The 27,095-nt window shown below is 45.6% G+C and overlaps 1 protein-coding gene across 4 annotated transcripts in view; it reads right to left on the bottom strand.

The window, feature by feature from the left end:
- Positions 1 to 27,095, bottom strand: part of ELF2 (E74 like ETS transcription factor 2) — a 95,125-nt gene that overhangs the window by 14,026 nt on the left and 54,004 nt on the right. The window contains exon 1 of one of the 4 annotated variants that reach the window (XM_083173603.1): positions 8,375 to 8,583. The exons of 1 other annotated variant lie outside the window; for it this stretch is intronic. In XM_083173603.1, coding sequence (XP_083029729.1) covers positions 8,375 to 8,432 — 58 coding nt within the window. In that variant the 5' untranslated portion in view covers positions 8,433 to 8,583. Of the gene's footprint in view, positions 1 to 7,507; positions 7,530 to 7,859; positions 8,063 to 8,374; positions 8,584 to 27,095 lie in introns of those variants that run through there. 2 more of the 4 variants (XM_083173596.1, XM_083173612.1) reach the window with 2 other exon arrangements.

The following is a 27,095-nucleotide window of genomic DNA, read 5'->3' as shown; positions in this document are numbered from 1 at the left end:
CCCCGGGATTGGCTTCCCTAATGGATACCCACCATTCAAAGTAAGAACATTGTTTGGAGTTTATACTAACACTTGTGGACTATTTATCTACAAGGGAGCATCAATAGGAACAAGCAGGACTGCATTAAGTGTATATATATATATATATATATATATATATATATATATATATATATATACATACACACACACACACATATACATATACACACACACACACACATACATACATACACCTAAATTTGTAAGGTGCAGAATAGACATTGGGGATACGGATACCAATCAAATCAAATATCCCCAACCAAAGTGACAATTGTCACCCCTCCTTTTAAGCAACAAGAATTAAAAGTTACGTTTTAATAAAATACAATAACACAACATACATCTAATTAAAGTGTGCCCCAGGTAAGACTGATTCAGTCTTTTCTTGCATCTTACCGCAAGGCCCCTCCTTTTCCATACATACACACAATTTATTTTATTACTTATTTTCCCACTGTAATCCACCTAATAATCATACATATTTTATTTGAAATGAGTTTTATTCTATGCTCTAGTATCACTAATAATGTATCAGAATATTGAATTAATTTTCTTATAATTCTTAATAAATACTGTTTTTTATTATTGTTCACCCAATTGATCACATTTTTACTAATCTAATGTACACATAGGTTTATATTCACTGTTATGGTGCCCATACACTAGTAAGATTTATCTTCAGATCGGACTGGTTGGAATAAAAATATGGTTATGGATGAGTGACAGTTTGTCAGTTTTCCAGCATTTCCAAGCAAATGGTCAACTGTCATTTGCACTCATCCATAACCATGTTTTTGTTCCAACCAGCCAGATCTGAAGATAAATCTGTGTGTGTATGGCCACCTTTAGAATTAGAGCTCCACTCTTTTTTGCTCTTTTTTTTCTTGATTTAGATTAGAACCATTAAACTGTTCTGCGATCAGTGTATATAATAACCCTTGTAATATGTGGGGATCCTAGATAGTTTACGGTCATACCTGCTTTCATGAAGTATTAAGATACTACTGACGACTTGATGAAGTAATTAGGACATAGTAAGTACTTGGTGGTCTGTGCTAATCAGTGAAAGAGAAAGGAACCAGATAAAAACAGGTCTGGAGAAAGATTATTCAATTACTGACAGATTTGGCACACTAGGATGTGGAGGGAATACACTAATCTACTGTACTTCTCCTAAACACACAAGCAAATAAACCATTTTTATTAAACCTGACTCTTCCAACTTCCATTGCAAACAGATGCCAGATGGAAATGTTTACACATATAGCACAGGATTTGACAACTTGTGTCCTTTTCAATAATAAGCTTTGCTAATAATGGTGCTCTAAAATAAAACAGCTAATTAAAATTAAAGTGTGAATTTTTTTTTTAAACACTACTAAATATACAACTTCCAATACACTACATGAATGCATAACAATCATTGTAAATCAAAAGTCAAGAGTGAAAAACGTACAGTCAATTTGTTCTGTATAAATTATGCAAATTAGATTATTATTAGTAATATAATTTTATTTATAAGGCACCACAAGAGTTTCGCGGCTCCATACAAAGGAACAGTTGAACAAGTACATTGAATAAATAACAAAAATAGAGTACAGGTAAAAAACGCCACAGTTCAATACACATTACAGCTTAAATATAAAGTAGTGAGGGCTCAATCATCATAAAATACTACTAGACGCTTGTAGCCGCCAATGATGGAGAGGAGTATATGCAGACAGAGATGGGAGAGTATGGGAGAGATGTGAGTGACATGTGAAGAGAAGAGGGCTTTGACAACAGGACCGAAGAGAGCCCTGCTCTGAGTGGCCATTGCAACCAGTCAGTGCTGATTGGTTGCAATGGCCACTTCTCCTCTGACTCACTTCTCCTTTATCACTGCTTCATACATCTACCTGTGTCTGAAAATGACAGCTAGGAGCTGAATGGCTTAATCACCATCACGTTTATCTCTTTTTAAGGCTTAATATATCTGCCCCATTGTCTTCTTTAAATATTTAAATTGCAAACATTCAAAACTTAAATGCAACTTTATAGAATCATAATTTAGTAACAGTAGTGAAATATGATTTTGCCATGAAAAAGAGGACATTCATTCTCTTTCATTAAAAGGATTAGGGGAATGAAAGGGTTATACTCCAGTAGCTGGATGCAGAATACTGTATTGTAAATGGATCACACGTCCAATAGGACAATAAGTAGTTAAGGCCTCTACAAAGAGCAGCCACATTTGGAAGGCAGCCAAGAATAAATAAATCCTGCTCCTGGTAATCAGTCACTAGTGGCTGTTTCTCTTGATAACAGTATGCCAAATCCATGATGCGGGGAGGAGTCGTGTATATTTCTAGCAAGAGGCAATACGTCATTTATCTAAACACTAGTTAGATGCATACATATGGAAGCAACTGGATGGAGAATTACCAAAGTACTAAGTAGCTGCAGTTAAAAGTACACTTTATATCCCAAGCAAGTTATTGCAATACAACTAGAGGATTCCCTCTCAACCAATCATGCTGCTTATTGCATCCACTTATCTCATGCTCCCCATCCCGTTATGACAATGTCCTTAGTCCACAGGAACACTTATTGTTTTTTTCAGCCTCTGCTGTGTTTTAAAAATTAGAATGTAGTAATTAACCAACTGTGCACTGGGATAGATTGGTGTGCAGTGAGGTAAATGGCTGGGGAACCACTGGCTAGTACCAGAGCCATATTTACACACAGTCTATGAGCCCAAGGGATCATGTGGGCATTATACACAGATGCAGACGTACATAATGCTGGCCAATTGTGATCAGAGATGTCCAAAAGAGATAGGTGAGGCACTGCCTCACCTGTCAGACTTTCTACTCCAGAGTTTAGACTATAAAAAGGTTTAGACCAATGCAAAGATGATATTTAGAATATATTCTTTGTGTTTTTCATATACTTTATATATTCAAAACTCTGATTTATACTGCAGATTGACAGAAAAAGGCTCTGCCTCATCTCACCTTATGTCACTACGGTAAAGATAAAGTAAAATCTAGGTCCTTAAGTAAAACTCATCCTATGCATGGTTCTTCATTTGCGCAGGCAGTTTGTAGCCTCAATGGTCACGGCATGTGAGCATTAATCTCTTAAATTAAAACCGCTTACTAAGTGAGTCACAATCGGACAGTGTTGAGCCACATTCAATCCCAATGACCAGCGTCTGAATTGCATGGCTAAATAGACTGTGTAGGCAAGTCTATGTCACCTGTAGAATATATTTGGCCTGGGACAAATAGCAAGATCGTGTAAATCTTAAGTGCAGTTAGCCAAAATTGTCCATTATCCTGAATCTCACCATGTGTACAAGGGAAACGGAGGTAAGATACAAAACACAACCATATGGACATTTGCATCATTACACCTGTTTATTTACAATTCTAAGTATTTCCCAGAAGGAACTCTTCAAACAATATAGTGGCGGTAATGAGGTTCAGAAAGACAATTAAGTCAAGAAATTTGAATGAGCATCTAATGCTACATAACCCACTGTAAGTCTTAAGGATGACCCTAATGCCCCCCATACACGGTCCGTTTTTGCGGTCCATTCTGTACTTTTAAAGTACACATCGTATCGGATCGCATCCCTAGTGCATGCACTGCGATCCGATGTGTACCTAGTACAAAAAGTATGTGCAGCACATACTTTTTGTACCGTACTATGTGATGCGCGGGAGCGCGCATCGCATAGTACAGAACGGAGCCGGCAAAAACGGAGCGTCTATGGGCTCCTTTAGACTTGCAGTTCCTCCATCTGTCCTATTTCTGGAAACAACCAACAAGGTGATAATCCCCAAAACTATTAGGGACAGCACTATTCTAATAGAGCGTGGCTAGACAGTCATATCTTGTTACATTTTTTTTTTTTTTTAAAGTAAACCTTAGAATTAATTAGCATTAAAATTATGAGCAGCAGCAAAAAACAGCTAAATAAGCTTGCTTGCACAAATCAGAAATAACGATTACTATAAACTGCTATGAATTGCTGTTGAGGAGAACAAACCAGAAAAGTCCCTGCATGAAGTAACAAAGGGGTAGATGTATGAAGCAGTGATAAGGGAGAGGTGAGCCAGAGGAGAAGTGGCCCATGGCAACCTATCAGCACTGAAGTAATATCAGGAGCTGCTGTGCGTATTCTACACCGCCATCTTGGAGTCTGTCTTATGTTCCTCGATCACAATCTGGTAGGGTGGCGCAAGCAAGAATGACAAACAAAAACTGCAGAGGGTAGTGAAGACTGCGGAAAGGATCATAGGGACCGACCTCCCCCCGATAAGGGATCTGTTCTCATCCACGGTAAGGAAACGTGCTGAGAAGATCGCAAACTACAAGCTGCATCCTGGTCACAACCTGTTCGACATCCTACCATCCAGAAGACGGTTCAGGTCCATCCCCGTCAAAACGTCCAGATCCGCAAGAAGCTTCTTTCCGTTAGCCGTCCATCACCTGAACAATCCAATCAAAGCGAATGCAATCCCAATATCAACAGACAAACAACGTGTCCCTACTTGGCGACCTGACCACCATAGTCGTAGCTAGAAATTAAATGCTTGTAATGTCTTTATGTAATATATATAATGTCTCCCTCCCCCCCCCCCCTTTTCATCCCTGCTTGATGCTGCACTGTAATCCACAAAAAATTCCCAGTGTGCGCAAGCACACATGGCCAATAAAGTTGATTCTATTCTAATTAAGTCCTTTAAGTTGCAAGATGGGGACTTTTCAGCTCAGAATTCTTTCCAACACATCCTGCAGATCCTCAAAAGAGGCCACTGCCATTAGTTAATACCACTGCCATGGAGGGTGTACCTGGTTTGTGGTGTTTACTCAGGGTGCTGATTATAATTTTTTTTCTGATTACAACACATCAATGTCAAGAACAGAGTATTCACTAGCTTCCAAATATATCCCACCCCTTGAATGTTGCCATTTTAATGAAATAATTTTATACAGTATCTGCCAATCAATTTTTAAACATTTTTTTTTTAAAACACTTTCTTATATAGCTATAGGTATGTGAAGCCAGGTGGCAGACACACATATGGGGAAACCGGGCAGGCAGCGGGCGCACATTGAAAAAAAAAAAAAACTCTATACAAATGAATGGGCAGCCAGTGCTCTGAACCAATCACTGGCTGTCTATTCATTTGTATGTTTTTTTTTTTCTATGTGCGCTCGCTGCCTGCCCGCTTACCCTACGCTACCCGGCTCCCTCCACCTTCTACGTCAGTCTGTCTTCACATACTTGCCTCTCTGGTCTGGTCTCTCTTCACCGCCCACATACGAGCCGATGCGCACAGGACCGCGCATCTGGTCGAAAGATGTCTGCATATGCGATTTGGGCTGATTTCACAGCCCGATCCATTCGAATCAGGTGAAATTGGGCCTAAATCGCCTAGTGTATGGGGGCCTTTACAACCAATAGTTTTAATGTGGTCTCAAGCCCCTATATACACACACACACACACACACACACACACACACACACACTAGAGAATAAAGTAAAAGTTATCCCCCAGAAAAGGGCTTTCTGCGCGATATCTTTTACTATCCTTTTGTGTGTACACTTAATATCATTAACTATGCACATACCTACACATAGTTAACAACCCATAATGCTGAAGATGCAGGAAAAGCAAACAACCTCCATGTTTGGCCGGTCCTAGTAATGTCACTGAGCAATATCATTCAGTGTGTACACTTAAGATCAGCAACCTGCGACCAATATAGTTAACTATATCGACTGCGGCAAGCAATGGGTAGTGTGTATGAGGCTTCAGTGTTCATTCTAACATTGTATCGATAAATCTCAAAAATTCAAATATGCCCTCAGCACTGATTACTGGGCTATAAATGTAAACTAGTATACTGTGCATAGGTCAAAAGTGATAAGAGCATTACACCTTATAATCCTAAGAACCAGATTTGCAAATTGCAGCTTGTTAAAATCCACTTATGTATATTAAGCTTTGAATAGTTATAGTTTTTCACACTTCTTCCGTCTATGCCTGTAGGGGTGTGGTATAAATGACCAACAGTCGGGATCCCGACAGTCATTTCTCCGACGTCGGAATCCCGACTGCACAGCGGGGGGAAAGCAATGAAGCCCTGTGCGGGCTCGTTGCACTCGCCACGCTGCTGGCACGGTGGCAAGTTTTATTCTGCCTCTATGGGGGTCGTGGACCCCCACGAGGGAGCAGTCCGGATTCCGACGTCAAAGGAATGACTGTCGGAATCCCGACTGCCAGGGAGCCGTCCGCCACCCGCCTGTAGTGTGTATTTATGTCACTTTCTAGGAGAAACAAAGAGCTTTAAAATTGCAGATAATAACTAGTAAAATTGTCCATTATGCTTTGTGATGGGACAGTGCAAACCACTATAAAACTATCACAGACAGGACTAAAGCTGCCCATACACAGTCAGTTTAGGACTTAAATAGCATGCATCGCATGCCTTGTGCATGCAATGCGATCCGATGCGATGTGTAGCTAGTACAAAAAGTATGTGCTGCACATACTTTTTGTACCATACTATGTGATGCTCGGGAGCGCGCATCGCATAGTACAGAACGGAGCCGGTCCACAATGGACCGCGTATGGGCTCCTTTACAAAGACAATACTCAAGGCGCTTTAGACATTAAAAAACAATGCACATAATACAGAGGATTTTGGTAGTACAGTCACAGACAAAAGAAACCCTTGAGCACACAGTAAGCATAATGCAGGATTGGTGCAGCATTTTTATGTATGTTATACAACCACATGAGAAATAAACCATTATCGCAAAGGTGCAACAAACCTTCAAAATGGATTGAATATACTGGGTTAGAATCTAGTCATTATGAGCCACATGTATCAAGCTTCAAAACGTTATAAAGAGTAGAGTGATAAACCAGCTTCTGTCATTTGAAATCCAGCCTGTAACATGACAGTGAGGAGCTGATTGGCTGGCTTTTTAGCACTCTCCATTGTATCACTTTTTGAAGCTTAATACATCTGGCGCTAAATGGGAAATATAAATTTAAAAATAAAGTACTAGAATGATCACACTGCTAACATCACTTGTTCTTGTTCACACTATTGATGGCAATTAAATGTTTTCTTTTCACACATGAAAACTATGAGGGCAATGTAGCAAGTGGGGAAAGGGACACGTTTTCCAAAACAGCCAATAAACCTTGAGGTAGCATTGATACCGATTGCTCTCTATAAAATTAAACACATAAGCTGGTGTGGAGCAGTCACAGAAAATAATCAAGAGCAAAGTGGTGAGCGGAATTGGCAGCTGTGTGCGGCAAGGGCCTGGGAAATAGCTGCATAAGCAGCAGCACCGCAGTATGACCCTGTAGTGGGACATTAGATAGTGACAGTCATACGGGTGACAAGGCAGTGCAGCAGTGCCCGGCGCTAGCTCGCTGTACACCGGCCTCACGTGTCTGCCAGGCAGCGGTAGCAGCGTCCAGGTGCCGAGGCCCCGCCTCGCACTTCCGTGTTTACATCTCCCCTCTTCCCTCCAATTCCATCCGCATTGTGAGCTCACAGCCCACTGCCAATCACAGCGTTCCTGGGCGCCCATTGGCCCACAGCCCAGTCTCTACGCCGCACGCTCATTGGTCAGCGCTAGGATTTCGAACCGTCCCCAGGAGGGGATTGGTTGGATATTGCTGCCCATCAACCGACTGCTACGGCCCGTCTGATCTCTGCGCTTCCGCTATGAACGGTTTTTTTTTTTTATTTGTTGTCCCCCCCTATTAAGGTGACATAGTGACGGTATGTGCACTTACCACCACCCCACACACACACAACGTATAGCCTGGTTACCGATACCAGCACCGGGAAACACACACGCAGCCCGGCGCCGTACATAGCACCCCGGGTGCCCTGCACGCCTCACACACCCGCATCCAGCCAGTGACGGGAGGGATGAGCCCCGCGTAGCGGCTGGTGCGGGGACCTGTAGGCAGCAGTACCGGGTCACACACAGCTGGGAGGCCGCAGCAGCACCGCTAAGAGAAGCAGAGCAGCGCGCAGCAGCGCACACACACAGCCACTTCCTGGTTCCCGGGTCACCACTGCCTGCACGCTCAGCGCCGGCCTACACCCCCTCCCGCCCGGCGGCGCTCATCACCCCCATCACGGGTCCCTGCAACCACAGCGTGCGCAGCCCGCCCGCTGCCCTCCTCTGCCCGTGCATTGCTGCACACACAGGCCGGGGGTGCGGCGGTGCATAATGCTGCTGCCCCGGGCTCCCTCCCCACCCCGCCTGCATGCATGCATGCATGCCCGGACATCGCTTTACCGGCTCTGATGAGCAGATCGAGCTGGTTGGTCGGTCCCTCATGCAGCGACGTCGCCATGTTTATCCGGGAGCTGGTGCCTCACATAGAGCAGCATAGAGGAGGAGGAAGCGGGGACACAGACACACACACACACACTGCGTGTGTACAGGGGGAGGAGCTCGCCGCTGCCACTCAGATCCCTCCGCCACAGCATACAGGAAGCGCAGGGAGGCTGCACGCTGCCCACACTGGGGGCTCACTCCTCATACAGATCCCTCCGCGGCCAGGGGGCAACTCACACTCACACGTATAGCACTGCCGGGTCACCGCTCGTAATTATACAGCAGCAACATATTACATACACTGCGCGCCGGTACACTGTGTGTACAGGTCACATCGTTCACCTTGTCCATGTATATATTCCTCATCTCAGACTATGACATTACATAACACAGAGACCAATCTGGCTGGCACGGAACATGGATGTAGCAGCATATTGAGCTGGAGTTGGACACATGCTGAGAAGGGAATGATTCTGTCACATCGCCTGCTAGTACTGTATAACGGTACTGTTAGCCATATTAAGGATGAACATCAATGTCGATATTACAACCAACTAGTTGGTAGCACACATTTAACTCTAGTCTCTTATAAAATAGTGACTGACCAACGCTGGTTTTGCTTATCGATAGCCATCTATTTTCTTTGATCTATTAGCCACTCAAAGAAAATAGTCTATCAGAACATGTTGGCATGGCTTCACAGGTGTCAGGGGCAGCACAGCTATGCTCAGTGTCCCAGCACCGTGGGAGAGAGTCTTTTCAGCTATGTTATACCATCGCTGGAAAAACTATTCTACTTTGACATAACCCACTGATGATGACTTGTTGCATGACACCTGTACATTATTATCCCATAACTTACATGGGGATAAATTAGAAAGAGCCATGTAACATAAGTATTTCAGTTGTCCAAGTTTGCTAATGGGAAAACACTGCCCATTTACAACTACTGCATTAATCAAAGATATGGCTGGGTTACAGCCAGGTGTAAAATAATCTCCAAATATCCCAAACCCAGTGACTCAGATTTCCAACATGTGCAGCGAGTATTGTTAGACCCTGGTAAAGGGGTGGTGTAAATGGGAGACCTAAGTCCTATTACAAACCTATAAAGTTGCCTGTCTAAATCTTAGAGATTTAGGGCGGGGTGTATTAAAATACATCACCACCCGCCGCGATGCTACCATATATGTACTAACATATGCGGCTGGCATCGCGGTGCGGTGATGGAGGCCCCCCGCGATACCTGTACTGTGGTGTGCGGGGAGTCTCAGTCACATTCCTGCCACCTCCTGTCCCCAGCACCTCCTCCTCTTCCCCCCCCCCCCCCCTCCCTGCAGCCGGAAGGACGTCCGGCTACGTCACTAGGGGAGGAAGGAAAATGCGTTGAAACAGGGGTTTTACAGTATTTTTTCAGTTTGATACATCTCGCCCGTAATCTCCGAGTTAATTCCAGGCCTTCCTTCTGATGACAATTGAATTCACTCTGCAGTGGGAACGGTTTTGGAAGTTACTATGACGCAGCTAGAAACTCATGTTTGGTAGAGATGGTGTAATGGTTAGCATTACTGCCTCACAGCACTGTGGTCATGGGATCGATTCCCACCATGGTCCTAACTGTGCGGAGTTTGTATATTCTCCCCGTACTTGCGTGGGTTTCCTCCCACAATCCAAAAATATACTGTTAGGTTAATTGGCTCCCAAAAAATTAACCCTAGAATGTCTGTGTGTGCATGTACATGTGGTAGGGAATATAGATTGTAAGACTGATGTGAATGAATGGTCAAATATTCTCGCAAAGCGCTGCGGAATCTGTGTGCGCTATATATAAGAAACTGCTAATAAATAAATGTGTTCAGTGACCTAGGGTGGCAGTATAAAAGGGGTATTACTGGGTCACACATGCAACTAATTTTGGAAATTCACTGTTTATGATAGAGCAGTATTTTTTCCAAACCGCAAAGAACCTTCATGAAGCCCATACACCAGTGGGGGACAATCCTCCATTTCCCCATCCCAATGAGCAATGATAACATATGCTCAGCAATCCATATAGGGATATTTAACATGTTAAAAAAAATCCCAATTCCACGTTCCAAGCCAGGAACAAGGTTTTTTTTTTTTTAAAGCATGTTTAATATTCCCCGACGCAATGATCAGGGGATTGGGGAATTGCCTTGATAAACAGCAGGTGTAAGAGCACCATAACAGTGCATATTTTACAGACCACCTGGCTGGAACACAGGCATGTTTATTGCCAAACACAATACATCTACAGGTTATACAAAGGATACCTTAGGAATGCGGGTAGATGTATGATCCTCTATTATGTGAGAGAAATGGTTTCAATGCACATTATGTGCCCCGATACATATTCTTCCCCATATATACAGTATTGTGTTCAATGATGGGAGAAGCGTAGACTCATGCCTTTATTGGCTCTGCTATCTAAAAGATCATATGCCAATATGCCAAGCAATGTATGAACAAGTCAGTAGCTAGAAACATTCCGTCACCTAAAGCTATTGATTTCGACCTCTCCAGGGGTCATTGCCCTTTCACCACAGCTGGGACCACTCTGTCGCTGGCAGCTGCTGGCTCCACGGCTGCATAGGAAATATTGGGCATGAGCAGCAGAGCCAGGAGGAAGACACAGCATATCAGCACTAGGTGCTCCAGGCATCACAAGAAATGGGATGTTTGGACTCCCCTACTCCAGCACCCGCAATGGTATTATATCTCAACATTACTGCTTCCTGCTTTGCCTTGGTATAGAGGCGAAGCAAGAAGCATTACACCCTCACAATACATGCAGGAAAAATAAATCCACCCTACATTAGGCAAACTTGTCCTGAGCACGTCAGACACAATTTCCCTTGAGCACCTCCGGTAACACCCCGGGGGGGCTCACTTACGATTTGGCATTGATGTTCCATTTTTACAGCAGAGGCAGGGGGCAGGAGAATTTAATTAAAATAAAAACTTTCAAAAGACTGGTCGTCCGTTGATTGGTTCGGAGAGCCCTCTCAGCCAATCAGCAGCCTCCCATCTGCGGCCGGCCAATCTTTTGAAAGTATTTTTTTTTAATTCTGCTGCCACTCACCACTGCCAGCCCCACAGCACTGCAACCGCCGCTGGCCGCCCCGCAGAAAGTTTTTTTTTTTTTTAACTCTGCTGCAGCTGTCTGCCCACCATGCACTGTTCGCCCTGCTGCCTGGACCTGCATATAAGTGTGTGACAGCAGTGCTTCACCACTGGCACACACCAACAGAATCGGACCCAATACATCATCGGTGTTAAAAAGCTCCCGCGGTGTGCAGCTGATGGGTCAGATCTGATAGATTTTGTGTAGAATGTTTAATGTGGAAAGTCTGACCCGATGTGCACTGGACCGCGCATCGGGTTGAATGGATGCAAAACACATGCAATTTGGTTCGATTTATTCGCCCGATCAGTCAATCCGGAACATATCGCAGTAGTGTATGGGTGTCTTTAGGTTTGCATGAGGACAAGAAAGACTGGGGGTAGACAACTCCATCCTGGAATCTGACCCACATATGTATTAAAAAAATATAGTATGCAGGTAATACATTGTTTCATAAACTATTCATGCTTGAGATTTAGTCAATTTGGTATCTGGATGGCTGACAGACAATATCTAGGTCAACAAGTCAATAGTTCAACACCAAGAAGTTTTTTTTTAACTTTTTCATTCTTTACCATCCATGTGACTCCAATTAGGAACCGTAAAGTGTGCCAAGCGCAGAAATATCCTACACAGCGGCAGCCCAACCTCCCCTGTTGCCCACCGTCAGCCAGTACAGTACAGACTCCCCTCCCAGGATTGTCTGGTTTCTCCTGCCACTGCACCTGCCGCCATTCACAGACAGCAGTGACCAGGTGGCAGGAACGGGGATGTTCGGGGCGGAGCAGTAGCAGCAGGGGAGGCCCCTGCGTACAATCGCCGGGGTGGGGAGTCAGCACTGGCCAGAGGAGAGAACCTGCGGCGGGGGGGGGGGGGGGGGCAGTGCCACTAGTGGTGGTGCACAGCTGGAGGAACACCAATTAATCAGTGGCATGCCTGGAAATGTCTTGTGGCGAGCCCGCGCAGCTCAGCCCAAGAAATTTACATGCATAACACCAAAGTGGTTAAAAGTCAATATGAGTTTTTCATGTGTTGATCTTTTCCATGTCAACCGTTTGCTTGTGTCAACCCTTTGTTCAAAGTGAACCCTATTGACTGTCAAATTAGACATTGTCTGAGCTATATACTATCCGGATGATCGGGCGATGCCATATGTTCAACATTGGCAAAAGGTCAACATGCAGTCTGTGGACACTGGCATAAGGCAGTGGTTCCCAAACTGTGTACCTAGGCTCCCTGGGGTGCCTCAGGACACTTACAGGGGTGCCTTCGGTTGGTGGACCAGGATCAATTCATATTTGTTATGTGCAATGTACCAGGCAAAAGCAGTGCTAGTTGCTGCCAATCATAACATATGTGGACAAACAGGAGAAAATCCTTCCCCTCGCCACATAAATGTGATATATAAACACAATGTTCTTACTTTTATATTTTTTCCTGAATTTCTCAAGAAGAAACATTTGACCTAGGGGTGCCTTGGAAACATTTTGATGCTCTAGCGTGCCGTGATTCAAAAAAGTTTGGGAACGCCTGGCATAAGGGGTTATTCCAAATCATCACAGCTTCCCACCCGACCGTCGCAGTTTTATGAAATTTGGTAGTATGATAGATGACAAAGGTACTTTCATATGAAAAATGTTAGCCCTCAGTGATACACAATGATCATGCAACAGGGTTGCAAACATGACGAAAAATGTATAATTTAAACTTGCAAGGTCAACGGAAAAAAAAACATAACTTTACTTCTAATTGTGGTAGAGCTTTCATGTTGGTCTTGTTTTGAAGCTTAAGATTTACATAAACAGGTCAGATTGGTCAGCTTCCAGGGATGGCTGCATACGATTTAGCACTTGATGCGCCATATTTTTTTACATGCAATTTATCACATGTAAGTCCCCCGGAGCTGCTGGTGGGGAACAGGCTGCGGTAGCGGCGGGCAGGCATATTTCAAAACTCCCAGCCAAGAAAGCTCTCAGCAAATCAGCGGCTGCCCGTTCATTTGAATGGGAGTTTTGAAATCTGCCCAACCCGGCCATCGCAGCCTCCTCTCTCTGGCTGCCAGTGGCTGGGGGGGCACCTGCAATGTGCACTGATGCATCCGATTTCGATAGATCATATGTGCTGCATGTATACTCTACAGGTTTTGATGCGCACAGGAAAGCGCATCAGGTCGGATCAGATGTCAAACAGGCCCGATTCAGCCAATATTTTCAACCAATATCTCAGCCGGATCTGTCGGAATGGGATGAAAACAAGCCAACTCGGTCCTGTGTATGGGCATCACAAGGGACCATAGTTTGCATTAAAAAAAAAAAAAAACATTTCAGATTTTAATATGGACTTCTACGTTTCAAGGTCACGTGATTTGACCTTGAACAAAAACATGTTTTCTTTTTTGTTTATATAAAGTATGTTCCCAAAAGCATCCCGAAATTAAACTTACAATAAAGAGAGATTGTATTTAACTGTACAACCTACTTTGTATACACAAAAATTAAAAGTACACTTTAGATAGTCAAGGTCAAATCATGTGACCTTGAAATGTAGAACTCAATATTTACATCTAAAACTATTTTTATGAAAACTATGGCCCCTTTGCTTTTAACTGTGGTAGACCTTTCATGTTGGTCTTGTTTTGAAGCCAAGTGATGATTTTTTTTTTAAATTGACATTGCAAGCATAAATGTTACATTTATTTGTCATGTTTGCAACCCTATTGCATCACTGAGGGCTAAAATTGTATATATGAAAGTAACTTCATGTCATCTACCACCCTACCAAATTTCATGAAAATCTGAGAAGTTCAGTTTGAAAAGTTACTTTTTTTGTGATGAATTGACATGTAATGACCCAAAGGTCAACATGCAAATGTTCAACACATGAAAGGTCATGAGTTTTTCACAATTTTTTTTCATTTTCTGCACCTTTTCATGCTTTACGATCCACGAGGACTACAATTGGGAACAATAAAGTATGCGCAGCAAGGCAGCATGCTCTAAGCATAGCAAGCAAAGCGTTACACTAATTGGGGGTCCATGCTACACAAAAAAAAAATTTGGACTTTTTCATGGTCTACCTTTTGCTTGTGTCAACCTAGACACCGTCAACCCTTTGATCCATACACAATCTATCATACATACCCATTCAGTTTTATTTAACCATTTGGACTCAAGGATCGATATCCTTAAATCCTGGATTATAATGGCGGTATTTGGGAAACAGTGTTAATCCATTTACAGTCTACCTATAAATCAGGCATATCCAAACTATGGCCCTCCAGCTGTTGTTGAACTACAAGTCCCATCATGCCTTGCCACAGTTTTGGTATTAGGGAATACTAAAACTATGGCAAGGCATGCTGGGATGTGTAGTTTCACAACAACTGGAGGGCCACAGTTTGGACATGCCTGCTATAAATTATGCTCCATAGAATATATGTAGCTAAATACACAGTAAAGAAAATAGATTTTTAGGTACTTATGTAGTAACTGGGCTGCCGATTTTGAAATCGGGTCCATCGCATCGCACCCGACCATATCGCATGCGATGCGATGGACCCGATTTTTCCATAGTATTCAATGTTAAAATGGACTGAGTCCATTTTAACATGGAATTCAATGGGAAAAGGGTTCCTTTTCATACCCCTACTATCCAAGTGGGCACGGAGTTGGATATAAACCTGTGGCGAGCCACCGAGCCCGAAGCGTGGCGAGCCCCGCGAGGGGACACAGAATACCGTCCGCTCGCCACGCTTAACTTAAGGCATACAATCAAAAAATCGGCAGCCCAGATACTACATAAGTACCGATTTTTATATTGGAAAACTCAGTAATCCTTTCTACAGAAATAAAAATACAAGGTATAGCCAGAGTACTAATATAGCCACAGGTTTGAAACCATGTGTTACTTTGATAGTATACTGTAACTTACTGTTTTCCACCAGATTCTGTCATTGCTGTGTGATAATTATTAAACCATGATATTCTGGAATATTACTATTAACTCTTATTTACCGTATATACTCGAGTATAAGTCGACCCGAATATAAGCCGAGGCACCTAATTTTACACAAAAAACATGGGAAAAATCATTGACCCGAGTATAAGCCTAGGGGAGGCAGTGGTGGCCCCTGGAAGGGTGGAAAGCTCAGGCTGCAGCTGTGTGAGGGGGACCTAAGGGGCCACAGTACCCAGGAACTGCACAGTGAGGGACCACGTGGAGGAAGAAGGCATCAAGGCACGTGTGATAGCACGTCCAGCACCAGGGACAGAGGACCAGCACCCACTGCTCACCACCAGGGTTAGAGGACCAGTACCCACTGAAAGTCCAGTATCAGGGACAGAGGAGAGGACACCTTACACCTTGAGGGACTAGAGGGGGTACCCAGCACCAGTACTAGAGGCAGACAGTGAGGGAGCAGCACCACAGTAGACCCCTGGGGCACAGGGCAGGGAGTGGTCTCCTCCATCTCCCTGACATAGGGATCAGCAGCACTAGGGGAACAGAGTCCTGCAGCACCCACCTGGCACAGGAGACACCTGCCGGCAGCCATGTCAGGACGGTGTGAAGCACAGGCAGTCAGGGCCCCAGGAAGAGAAGGCCAGTGAGAAGATGCTCCAGCATCTTTGTCACCCTGACAGACGTGCTGCGGGAGGTGGGCTCCCACGGACGGTCGCTGTTGGTCTGGGCTATGTGCGGCCTGTTCTTAATAGTGGGCGTGCTGTTTTACGCGTCCCGGCTGTCGCACATCCTGGCCCCACACTTCTGGCAGTGTCCGCTGCGTCCTCCCTTCTCCCTGCAATGTAACCCTCACTCGAGTATAAGCCAAGGTGGGATTTTTCAGCACAAAAAATGTGCTGAAAAACTTGGCTTATACTTGAGTATATACGGTACATTTATTTTAATGTTTTGTCCTTCTAATACATTTCTTTCAAGAAGTATTTTTATTATTTTCTTATGGGGGGTATTATCAAAGCACTGAGCTTTGATAATACCCCCTAACGTCTAACTAATTTTATGTTTTTGAAAAATGTGAGCAGCCGGTTGCTTTTTAGATGTAGTTGAGCAGCGGGCAGAATGGAAGACAGAGGAAACCCAGCTCCTCACCCATCATTGCACTCATCAGCCCAATAGGCTAGTTACATATATTGCGATAAGTAGCAACATAAACGTCAAATGAAATACAAAAGTAGGTTTTCATAGGCTGTCTACTTATGCCATTTCTATGTCCGAGTTATGCCTCTTATGGAAAAATATACCCATGCAACATTACTATACAGTGCATCCAGAAAGTATTCACAGCGCTTCACTTGTTTTATATTTTGTTATGGTACAGCCTTATTCCATAATGGAATAAATAAAATTTTCCCCTGAACATTCTTCACACAATATCCCCTAATTACACCGTGAAAAAAGTTTTGGGGAGATTTTTGCAAATTTGTTAAAAAATAGGATTTTAATACCTACCGGTAAATCCTTTTCACTGAATTCAGATGGGGTACTGAGGTCTTATAACCTTGGGGATTAGAGGGTATCCGACAGGAGACAGGCACATAACATTTTCTTCAACCAGGGTGTGCTGGCTCCTCCCCTCTATATCCCCCTACTAGCCAGTTAAGAAACTGTGCCCGAAGGAAGGATAACGTATGTGAGGTAGGAATTAGAATTAGGATAACGTGGTGAGATTTGCACCAGCACACCACAACACACACAACAACTCTCTCAACTAGACGTAGTTAACCCCGTCATTGTGTTACTTAGAAACATAAATGTATTCTTATGGAGCAATTTTGTCACCAAAACTCAGCTGCTCCCAAACAGGTCAACGGACCTATAACTTATCAGAAAGCCAGAAATTGCAATTAGCAGAAAGGCAATAACAGGATAACAACCTGTGCAACAGAGCCCCGCACTGAGGCGGGCGCTCAGTACCCCATCTGAATTCAGTAAAAAGGATTTACCGGTAGGTATTAAAATCCTATTTTCACCTTCATTCAGGATGGGGTACTGAGGTCTTATAACCTTGGGGAGGTCCCAAAGCTTCCAGAAAGGGCGGGAACGTGCGGAGCCTGTTGCAACACCGCCTGCCCAAACTGGGTATCATCACTGGCAACAGTGTCAAACTTGTAAAATTTGATGAAGGTATGTTGACCAGACCAGGTGGCAGCTCTACATAGCTGCAATGCTGACACACCCCGAGCAGCCGCCCAGGATGCTCCTACAGCTCTAGTGGAGTGGGCTCTCACTGAAGCCGGCATAGTCAGATGTGCTGACACATATGCTTGCTGTATAGTAGAACGAATCCATCTAGCAATGGATTGCTTCGATGCTGGGCATCCCTTCTTTTGTGCGTCATACAACACAAAAAGACACTCCGTCTTACGGATCCTTGATGTTCGTCTCACGTAGATCTGCAGGATTCTAGCCACATTAAGTGACTCAGGAATATCCTTATGACCTGAGGAAGAAGGAACCACAATCGGCTGGTTCATATGGAACGCCGAGACCACTTTTGGCAGGAACTGCTGTCTTGTCCGAAGTTCCGCCCTGTCTTGATGGAAAATCAAGTAAGGGCTCTTACAAGAGAGAGCACCAAGCTCAGAAACTCTTCTGGCCAGAGCCAGTAGTGTCACCGTCTTCCAGGTGAGGTATTTTAAATCAATGGAGTCCACTGGTTCAAACCAGGCTGACTGCAGAAACTCCAGGACCACATCTAGGTCCCAGGGCGCCGTAGGCGCCACAAATGGAGGCTGTATCCTTAAGACTCCTTGTAGAAAGGTCTGGACCTCAGGGTAGACCGCCAACTTTTTCTGAAAAAAGACAGAAAGAGCCGATATTTGAACCTTTAGAGACCCCAGCCGGAGTCCCTTCTCAAGGCCCACCTGCAGGAAAAGCAGGAAGCGGTCCAATTTGAAGTCTGCTGGCGGAAAACTCATGTGTTCGCACCAGGACACATATCTACACCAGATCTTATGGTAGTGCGAGGCTGTCACTGCCTTCCTGGCCCGGGTCATGGTGTTTATGACCGAGGAATGAAATCCTTTCAGAGCTAAGATGTTCCTCTCAATCTCCAGGCCGTCAAACGAAGACGCCCTAAGTCCTGGTAGACGAAGGGGCCTTGTACCAGAAGGTCTCTTCTTAGAGGCAGCCGCCACGGGTCTTCTATCAGCATGTTTTGCAGACTTGCGTACCATGCTCTCCTGGGCCAATCCGGTGCTATTAGGATTGCCTGCACCTGCTGATGTCTGATCCTCTGTAACACTCTCCCCAAGAGTGGGAGGGGCGGGAATATGTATACTAGTTTGTATGCCCAGTCCGCTGTCAGAGCATCTGTTGCCTCTGCTTGAGGATCTCTTGTCCTTGAGCAATACCTTACCACCTTGTGGTTGGTCCTTGAGGCCATTAAGTCTATCTGTGGGAGCCCCCACAGATCTACAATGCTTCGGAACACCTGAGGATGCAGACTCCATTCCCCGGGGTGGAGGTCGTGACGACTCAGGAAGTCCACCTCCCAGTTGTCCACCCCGGGTATGAAGATGGCAGATATTGCCACAGCATGTGTCTCTGCCCAGGTCAGAATCTTGAAAGCTTCTCTCATGCACGCTCTGCTCTTCGTGCCGCCTTGGCGGTTTATGTAAGCAACAGTCGTTGCGTTGTCTGACTGGACTTGTATCGCCTGATGCTCCAGGAGGGAGTGAGCCTCTAGAAGAGCATAGTGTACTGCCCTCAGCTCCAAGATGTTTATGTGGAGCTGAGTTTCCAAGTAGGACCACCTGCCCTGGAATCGCATTCCTTGAGCAACCGCCCCCCAGCCGTGGTGGCTGGCATCCGTGGTCAGCAAGATCCAGTTCTGGATCCCGAATATCCTCCCCGCCAGTAAATTTGGCGTATGTAGCCACCACTGTAGAGACTGCCTTGCCTTGACAGACAGGCGAATCAACCTGTGCATGTGGACGTGGGAGCCCGACCATTTGCTCAACAGGTCCCACTGGAAAGTTCGAGAGTGGAGCCTCCCGAACTGCAGAGCCTCGAAAGAGGCCACCATAGTTCCCATCAGTCTGATGCAGAGGAAGACCGAGACTCTTTCTGGGGCTAGCACCTCCCCCAACAGCTGTTGTATCACTGCAATTTTCTCCCTTGGAAGAAATACCCTTTTCTCCACCGTGTCCAAAATCATCCCCAAAAACTGAAGACGTTGGGACGGAATCAGTGAAGATTTTGGTATATTTAGGATCCATCCGTGTTGGGACAGGAGCTGCCTTGTTGTCTCTATGGCCCCCCAGCAGCTTGGACACTGATACTGCCTTCAGCAACAAGTCGTCCAAGTATGGGATGATGTTTATCCCTTGAGTCCTTAGTAAGGACATCATCTCCGCCATCACCTTGGTGAAGACTCGTGGGGCCGTTGAAAGCCCAAACGGTAGGGCTTGGAACTGAAATTGTTCCTCCAGGATTGCAAATCTCAGGAAGGCTTGGTGTGGGGCCCACACCGGTATGTGGAGGTACGCGTCCTTCACATCGATGGACGCTAGATATTCCCCCTCCTCCAGCCCTGCAATCACTGCTCTCAGGGATTCCATTTGGAATTTGAACACCCTCAAGTAGGGGTTCAGGGACTTTAAGTTTAAGATGGGTCGAGCGAACCCGTCTGGTTTTGGAACCAGAAACAGGTTTGAAAAATAACCCTTGTTCCTTTCTGCAGCCGGCACTGGTATGATGACCTGTGCTAGGACCAGCTTTTGCACAGCTTGTCTGAGGATTCTGCGATCCTCTGCTGCTGCAGGGAGTCCCGACCTGAAATATCTCTGGGGGGGGGGGGGGGGGGGGGGGAGGGGGTGTTCTTTCGAACTCCAGCCTGTAACCGTGTGAAATAATGGCCCTGACCCAAGGGTCTAGGGCGGATGCATCCCACACGTGACTGAAGAACCTCAGTCTTGCCCCCACCGCGGGAAAATCCCGAGGTGGGAGTGGCCCGTCATGCAGTGGGCTTAGGTGTAGCTGCACTTGTGCTACGGTCTCTTGTAGCAGCAGTTGCTGCCTTCCTAGGCTTACCTCTGGCACCTCTATTGGCGGTGGAGCCTCCCCTGTCCCTGGACCGGAATCTAGAGGTCCGAAAGGACTGCTGTGTACTCCCTGTTGAAGGGCGTCTTACCGGGGTGGAGGCTGATGGGAGGAATGTGGACTTACCAGCCGTAGCCTTTGATATCAGATCATCCAGTTCACTCCCAAAGAGTCTATCCCCTGCGAAGGGTAGGCTCTCTACACTGCGTTTTGAGTCCGCGTCAGCGACCCACTGCCGCAACCACAGGGCCCTGCGGGCCGACACAGCCATGGCCGAGTTCCGGGCATTAATTGCACCCAACTCCTTTTGTGCTTCGCACATCATCTTTGCTGAGTCCTGTATGTGGCGTAGCTTTTCAGCTACCGTAGGCACATCCATGTCACCCAACAGGCCTTCTTGTATCTGGCCTGCCCATGTGAAGATGGCTTTTGCCATCCAGCAACTAGCAAGCACCGGGCGTTGGGATGCCCCGCTGGCTGTACATAGCCTTTACTGTGCTATCTAGTTTCCTATCTACCGCGTCCTTTAAGGTAGAGGTACCTGGGACTGGGAGCACCACCTTTTTTGAGAGGCGGGACACCGAAGCGTCCACTACAGCGGGTTCCTCCCACACCTTCCTGCCCGTGGGGTCAAAGGGGAAGGTGGATTTAAAGCGTTTGGACAATGTAAAACGTTTCTCTGGATTTTTCCAGGCAGCTTTGAACACCTCTTCTAAATCAGACTGTTCAGGGAAGACTATGTCCTGCCTTCTATGTGACACCAAGAATGGGTCACCCTCAACTGGTGTGGCTAGAGGTAAATCTAGTACTTCTCTAACAGCAAGGACCAGGTTTTCAGTACCTTGAATGCTAGACTGAGACGCCTGTGAATCTACAATATCATCTGCGTCACCATCTCCATCACCATTGCCATCACCATCGTCCATATCAGTGTCAGGTGCCACGGCCTCAAGTGCCCTCTTGCGGGACACCCCTGGCATGGGTGTAAGAATATCCACCCTTGCTGACAGGACCTTTAAATCCTGCTGGACTTTCTTAGTCTGTAAATTATTTGTCGCCAGCTGTGATGAGACAGTCTCTAACATGGCTTTAATACCAGTAGCCCATGAAGGTTCCTGGGAGTCAGCCTGCGAGCTACTGCGCTGCGGAGACATGCTACTGAGCTGTGGTGACATACATTGTTCACATGCGACTTGTGAGGTAGAGCTAGGAGCAAACTTGTTGCTGCAAATCATGCAAGTTATTTTTCTCACCATGTTGGAGAAATAATACCCCCTTAACACACTGCAATCACGCTGAACACACACACAGTGAATGTACAGTAGAATATATGTAGCTAACACTCTATGTGCAGTATCACATATATCTATATGACAGTGTAAAATTGCTTAATTAGCAGTGGGGGACTCAGAGTAAAATGGAGGACACCAGCACCCTGTAACCTGGACTATCGATTAGATAGACCGGCGTTTATGCACAGACACAATATTAACAATACTGTGTGCTGCTATCTGTGGCTTATAGCACACAAGAAGCGCTATCCAGCGCTATACTTGCTGTCTCTGCTGAACGATCTCTCTCCCTTCAAGGCTGCGCTGAGGAGTGATCTCCGCTCTGCTGTAATGGCGCCAACAGCATGAGAAGAAGCAGGAAGCAGTGTACAGGCGCGCTCAGGTCCCGCTCTGAGCTAAGCCCCGCCCCTTGCAATGGCGTCCGGGCTATACTAATATTTATACTGGCGCCTGGTAACCCTTTAAAAAGGATTGACCCACATAGCGGTATATGCCCTGGTGGTCCAGTGGCAATGCCTGGCATCCAGTGTTGGCGTGGCTGCAGTGTTAAAACATCTGCGCGCGGTCCCTGTGCAGGGCCATCGCGCCGCCATCGCCGTTATGCCGCACGCAAAACCGGCGTCCCCAATGAGGGGACCCGGTTAACCCTCACCACCGACGTTTTCAGGCTGAGCCAGGGGTGTGCGGCAGCTGGGGGTGTGCTCGCTGCAGCGCAATGCCCGCGGTAACAGCACCCTCTCAGGTCGGTGGACCTGCAGCAGGGATCAGCTCGGTTCCTTGAAAGGCCTGCAGCAGTCCCTACCCCGGCTTCCCTCGTCGCAGGGAAGCTGTTAAGCCCAAACAGCAACCCGAAAATAATAAACTAAAATAAATTGAAGAAAAACTCTCTGGAGCTCCAGGAGTGTGCATCCTCTCCTGAGGGCACATTTTCTAAAACTGGCTAGTAGGGGGATATAGAGGGGAGGAGCCAGCACACCCTGGTTGAAGAAAATGTTATGTGCCTGTCTCCTGTCGGATACCCTCTAATCCCCAAGGTTATAAGACCTCAGTACCCCATCCTGAATGAAGGTGAAATAACTAAGAAGTCACATGTACAAAAGGTGCTTCCTGTTCCCACTGATCATCCTTGAGATGTCCCTACAGCTTAATTGGAGTCCACCTCTGGTAAATTCAGTTGATTGGACATGATTTGCAATGGGCACACACCCATCTATATAAGGTCCCACACTTTACAGTGCATGTCGGAGCACAAACCAAACATGAAGTCAAAGGAATTGTCTGTAGACCGCCAAGACAAGATTGTCTCAAGGTACAAATCTGGGGAAGGGTACAGAAAAAATGTCTGCTGCTTTGAAGGTCCCAATGAGCACAGTGGCCTCCATTATACATAAATGGAGCAATCCACCAATCAGGCCTGTATGGTAGAGTGACCAGAAGGAAGCCACTCCATAGTAAAAAGCACATGGCAGCCCACCTGCAGTTTGCAAAAATGCACCTAAAGGACTCTCAATGGAAACAAAAATTCTCTAGTCTGACAAAGATTGAACGCTTTGGCGTAAATGCCAGTAGTCCTGTTTGGAGGAAACAAGCTCTGCTCATCACCAGGCCAATACCATCCCTACAGTGAAGCATGGTGGTGGCAGCATATTGTTATAGGGATGATTTTTAGCAGCAGGAACTGGGAGACTAGAAGGATAGAGGGAAAGATGAATGCAGTAACATACAGAGAAATCATGGATAAGAGCCTGCTCCAGAGCGCTCTAGACCTCCGACTGGGGAGACAGTTCATCTTTCAGCAGGACACAGCCAGTATATCAAAGGAGTGGCTTCAGGACAATTCTGTGAATGTCCTTGATTGGCCCAGACTTGAATAGGATTAACCATCTCTGGAGAAATCTTAAAATGGTCATGCACCAACTCTTCCCATCCAAGCTGATGGACCTTGAGAGCTTCTGCAAAGAGGAATGTGCAAAACTGCCCAAAGACTTGAGGTTCAGCAACAAAGTATTGAGCAAATGCTATGAATACATATGATTAGTAGTAGTAGTACGTTTATTTATAAGGCGCCGCAAAGTGTCCGCAGCGCCGTACATAGCAAACAAAAAAAAAAAAAAATTACAAGGTAATGTACAGGATGTGTTGAAAAATACAGTATAAATAGGGGTATAGCTGGTAGAGCTAAAATCAGCATCAGTTCAGAAGTAGGTGTGGAAATTGTCGAGGAGACTAAAGATGAAGTAGAGGAAGGAAAGAACAGGACAGGAGCACAGGTGAAGTAATGAGGTAGGGTGAGTACGTGAGGAAGGAGGACCCTACTCATAAGAATTAACATACTAAAAATAGGTGGGTGGACGAACGAAATACAATAGGATAAGTAGGAACGGAGGCAGGATAGGAGGATCAAAAGAGGTTAGGAGGAGGGATAGGCTAGTCGAAAAAAGTGGGTTTTGAGGGAGCACTTGAAGGAGGTAAGGGAATCAGATAGCCTGATGGGTGGCGGGAGGTTGTTCCAGTGCAGGGGGGCAGCGCGAGAGAAGTCTTGGACATGGGAGTGGGAGGAGGTGATTAGGTGAGAGGTCAGTCGGCGGTCAGCGATGGAGCGAAGAGGACGGGAGGGAGTGTGGATAGAGATCAGTGAAGAGAGGTAGGGAGCTGTGGAGGAAGAGAGAGCCTTGTAGGTGGTGGTGAGGAGTTTAAAGAGAACTCGGAAAGGAATGGGGAGCCAGTTAAGAGATAGACAGAGGGGGGAGGCGGAGGTAGAGCGGCGGGAGAGGAAGATGAGCCTTGCAGCAGCGTTAAGAATGGATTGGAGAGGTGCGAGGCGGGTGAGAGGTAGCCCAGAGAGAAGGATGTTGCAGTAGTCAAGGCGGGAGATGACAAGAGAGTGAATGAGAATTTTGGTCGCGTCAGTGGAGAGGAATGGTCTGATGCGTGAGATGTTGCGTAGGTGAAAGCGGCAAGACTGTGAGAGAGCACGAATGTGGGGGGTGAAAGAGAGGGAGGAGTCAATGATGACACCGAGGCAGCACGTTTGGTCGGTGGACGTGATCTTGGTTTCACCAATGCTGATGGAGATAGTGGGAGAAGAGGGGATGTTCGGGGGATGGAAGATTAGAAGTTCAGTTTTAGCCATGTTTAGTTTCAGGAAGCGTTTGGTCATCCAGGCTGAGATGGCCGCGAGGCATTTGGAGACCTTGGACAGGAGTGATGGGGATAAGTCAGGGGAGGAGAGATAGATTAGGGTATCATCAGCATAAAGGTGGTAATGAAAACCATAGGAGCTGATGAGGGTGCCCAGAGAGGTGGTGTAGAGGGAGAAGAGGAGAGGGCCAAGGACTGACCCTTGGGGAACACCGACTGGCTGCGGGGTAGTAGGAGAGGAGGAGCTCGGAGTGGAGACGGAGAAGGAGCGATCGGAGAGGTATGAGGTGAACCAGGAGAAGACCGTGCCAGTGATGCCAAAGGAGCGGAGGGTGTTGAGCAGGAGAGGGTGGTCAACAGTGTCAAAGGCAGCCGACAGATCAAGCTGGATGAGGATAGAGAAGAGGCCTTTGGATTTAGCCGATAGTAGATCGTTAGTGACTTTGGTCAGGGCAGTTTCAGTGGAATGTAAAGTGGATTACTTAGTTTTTTTTTTTATTAGCTAAAATCTCTAAAAACCTTTTTTTTCACGTTGTCATTATGGGGTATTGGGTGTAGAATTTTGAGGGGAAAAATTTAATTTATTCCATTTTGTAACATAAAAAAACTGAATACTTTCTGGATGCACTGCAAGTGTTGATGGCAAAAGATAAACATTTTTGTATTTCCTTGCCATTAACATTTCCATAGAGAACAGCTCACCGCATCTGGTAGATGGAGAGGTAGGCAGCACTGAAGCGCTTGGTAAGCAGCGAATTTACGCTGAATTACCCCCTGTGTTTCAAGTGGAGAAACAGGACTTTTAGCTAAGTATTTTTAGAGCTTTAAGTGCTTATAACAGGCGTTACTCAGTTCCTCAGTAACCAAAAATGACAAGCATATTATAGGTGTCATCTTCATATACAGGGAGGGCAACGTATCCTGACCCTACCAATGTAAACCGTAAGCCCATTACAAAACGTCCTGTCCTCTGCACATTCCACTTACTTTCCCAGTGTTTGCTGGATTAACCAAGGTTTAACCTTACAGATCCTACAAATAATTTAGCATAGGTAACTGGTACCGTAAATCAAGTGTGAAGTTCAGACACAAAGCATTTCGAAAGAGTAAATAGTATTTGCTTATTTGTAAAAATAGAGTTTTAAATCTCATGTCCTATAAAACAGTAGAAATAGGTCTTTCTAGGCACACTGATCTCTCTTACTATCTGTCATTGCAACACTGCAAACTTGTGCAACATATCAACTGGAACGATGTTTTGTTCCCACTAATCCTGAAAATGGCTTAGATAAAACCATACTGATTCGGAAAACCTCCCTATGCAGCTTAAACACTGCACTATAGATTTCTACACAGCCAAGTTTGGACTGTCAGATGAACATTTTGTCAGCATATGTTCAAGTCTATTCCAGAATAAAAGCCTGAATTTTGTAGAAACGTCTGGTATTCTAGTGCCTGCATGTCTTTTCTGTCCACATGGGCACCGTACTCACTGGCTGAACACAGGACATTGGAAGGACGCAAATGTCTTCACCTTGCTGATTATAATGCTGCTAATGTGAACAGCAGAGCTGGGCAGGCACCAGGATCAGATCGATATTACTGATGCCTGTGCAATTGTCACAGCAGCTTGCACATAGGCAACTTCAAAGTGTTAATCTGAATAAGCCTTTAGGGTGGAGTTCCCTTAATCATAATTTCCCTAAGACTTCTGTCTTATATAGGAAGGCATTCACTCACCCTCCAGTCCTGTATTTCCCTGCTGCTGGCTTGCAAGTAAGATTTTCAGGAACTGGACGGGGATTTAAGGGTGAAGGTTAGTTCACCCGTCACTGGGTGCGTAGAAATAATACTCGTAGAGCATAAAGAGAAGCAAACTGAGCTTATTAATAGGGTTGAGTGTTTTTTTTTTTTTTTTTTTAAGTGTTGGTACAACCCATGAGAGCTACCTAATCTGGGATGGCATGGCATACCCTGTAATCATAAATTCTCCAAGGTCACAAGGCTTACCGACAGAATGGTAAAATAAAAGTTTAATCAG

This window comes from Crinia signifera, chromosome 1, assembly GCF_055691185.1.
Source record: "Crinia signifera chromosome 1, ASM5569118v1, whole genome shotgun sequence".
Taxonomy (NCBI): Eukaryota; Metazoa; Chordata; class Amphibia; order Anura; family Myobatrachidae; genus Crinia; species Crinia signifera.
Note: the sequence above shows the minus strand (reverse complement) of the source record. Positions and strands in the feature narration are given on the sequence as shown.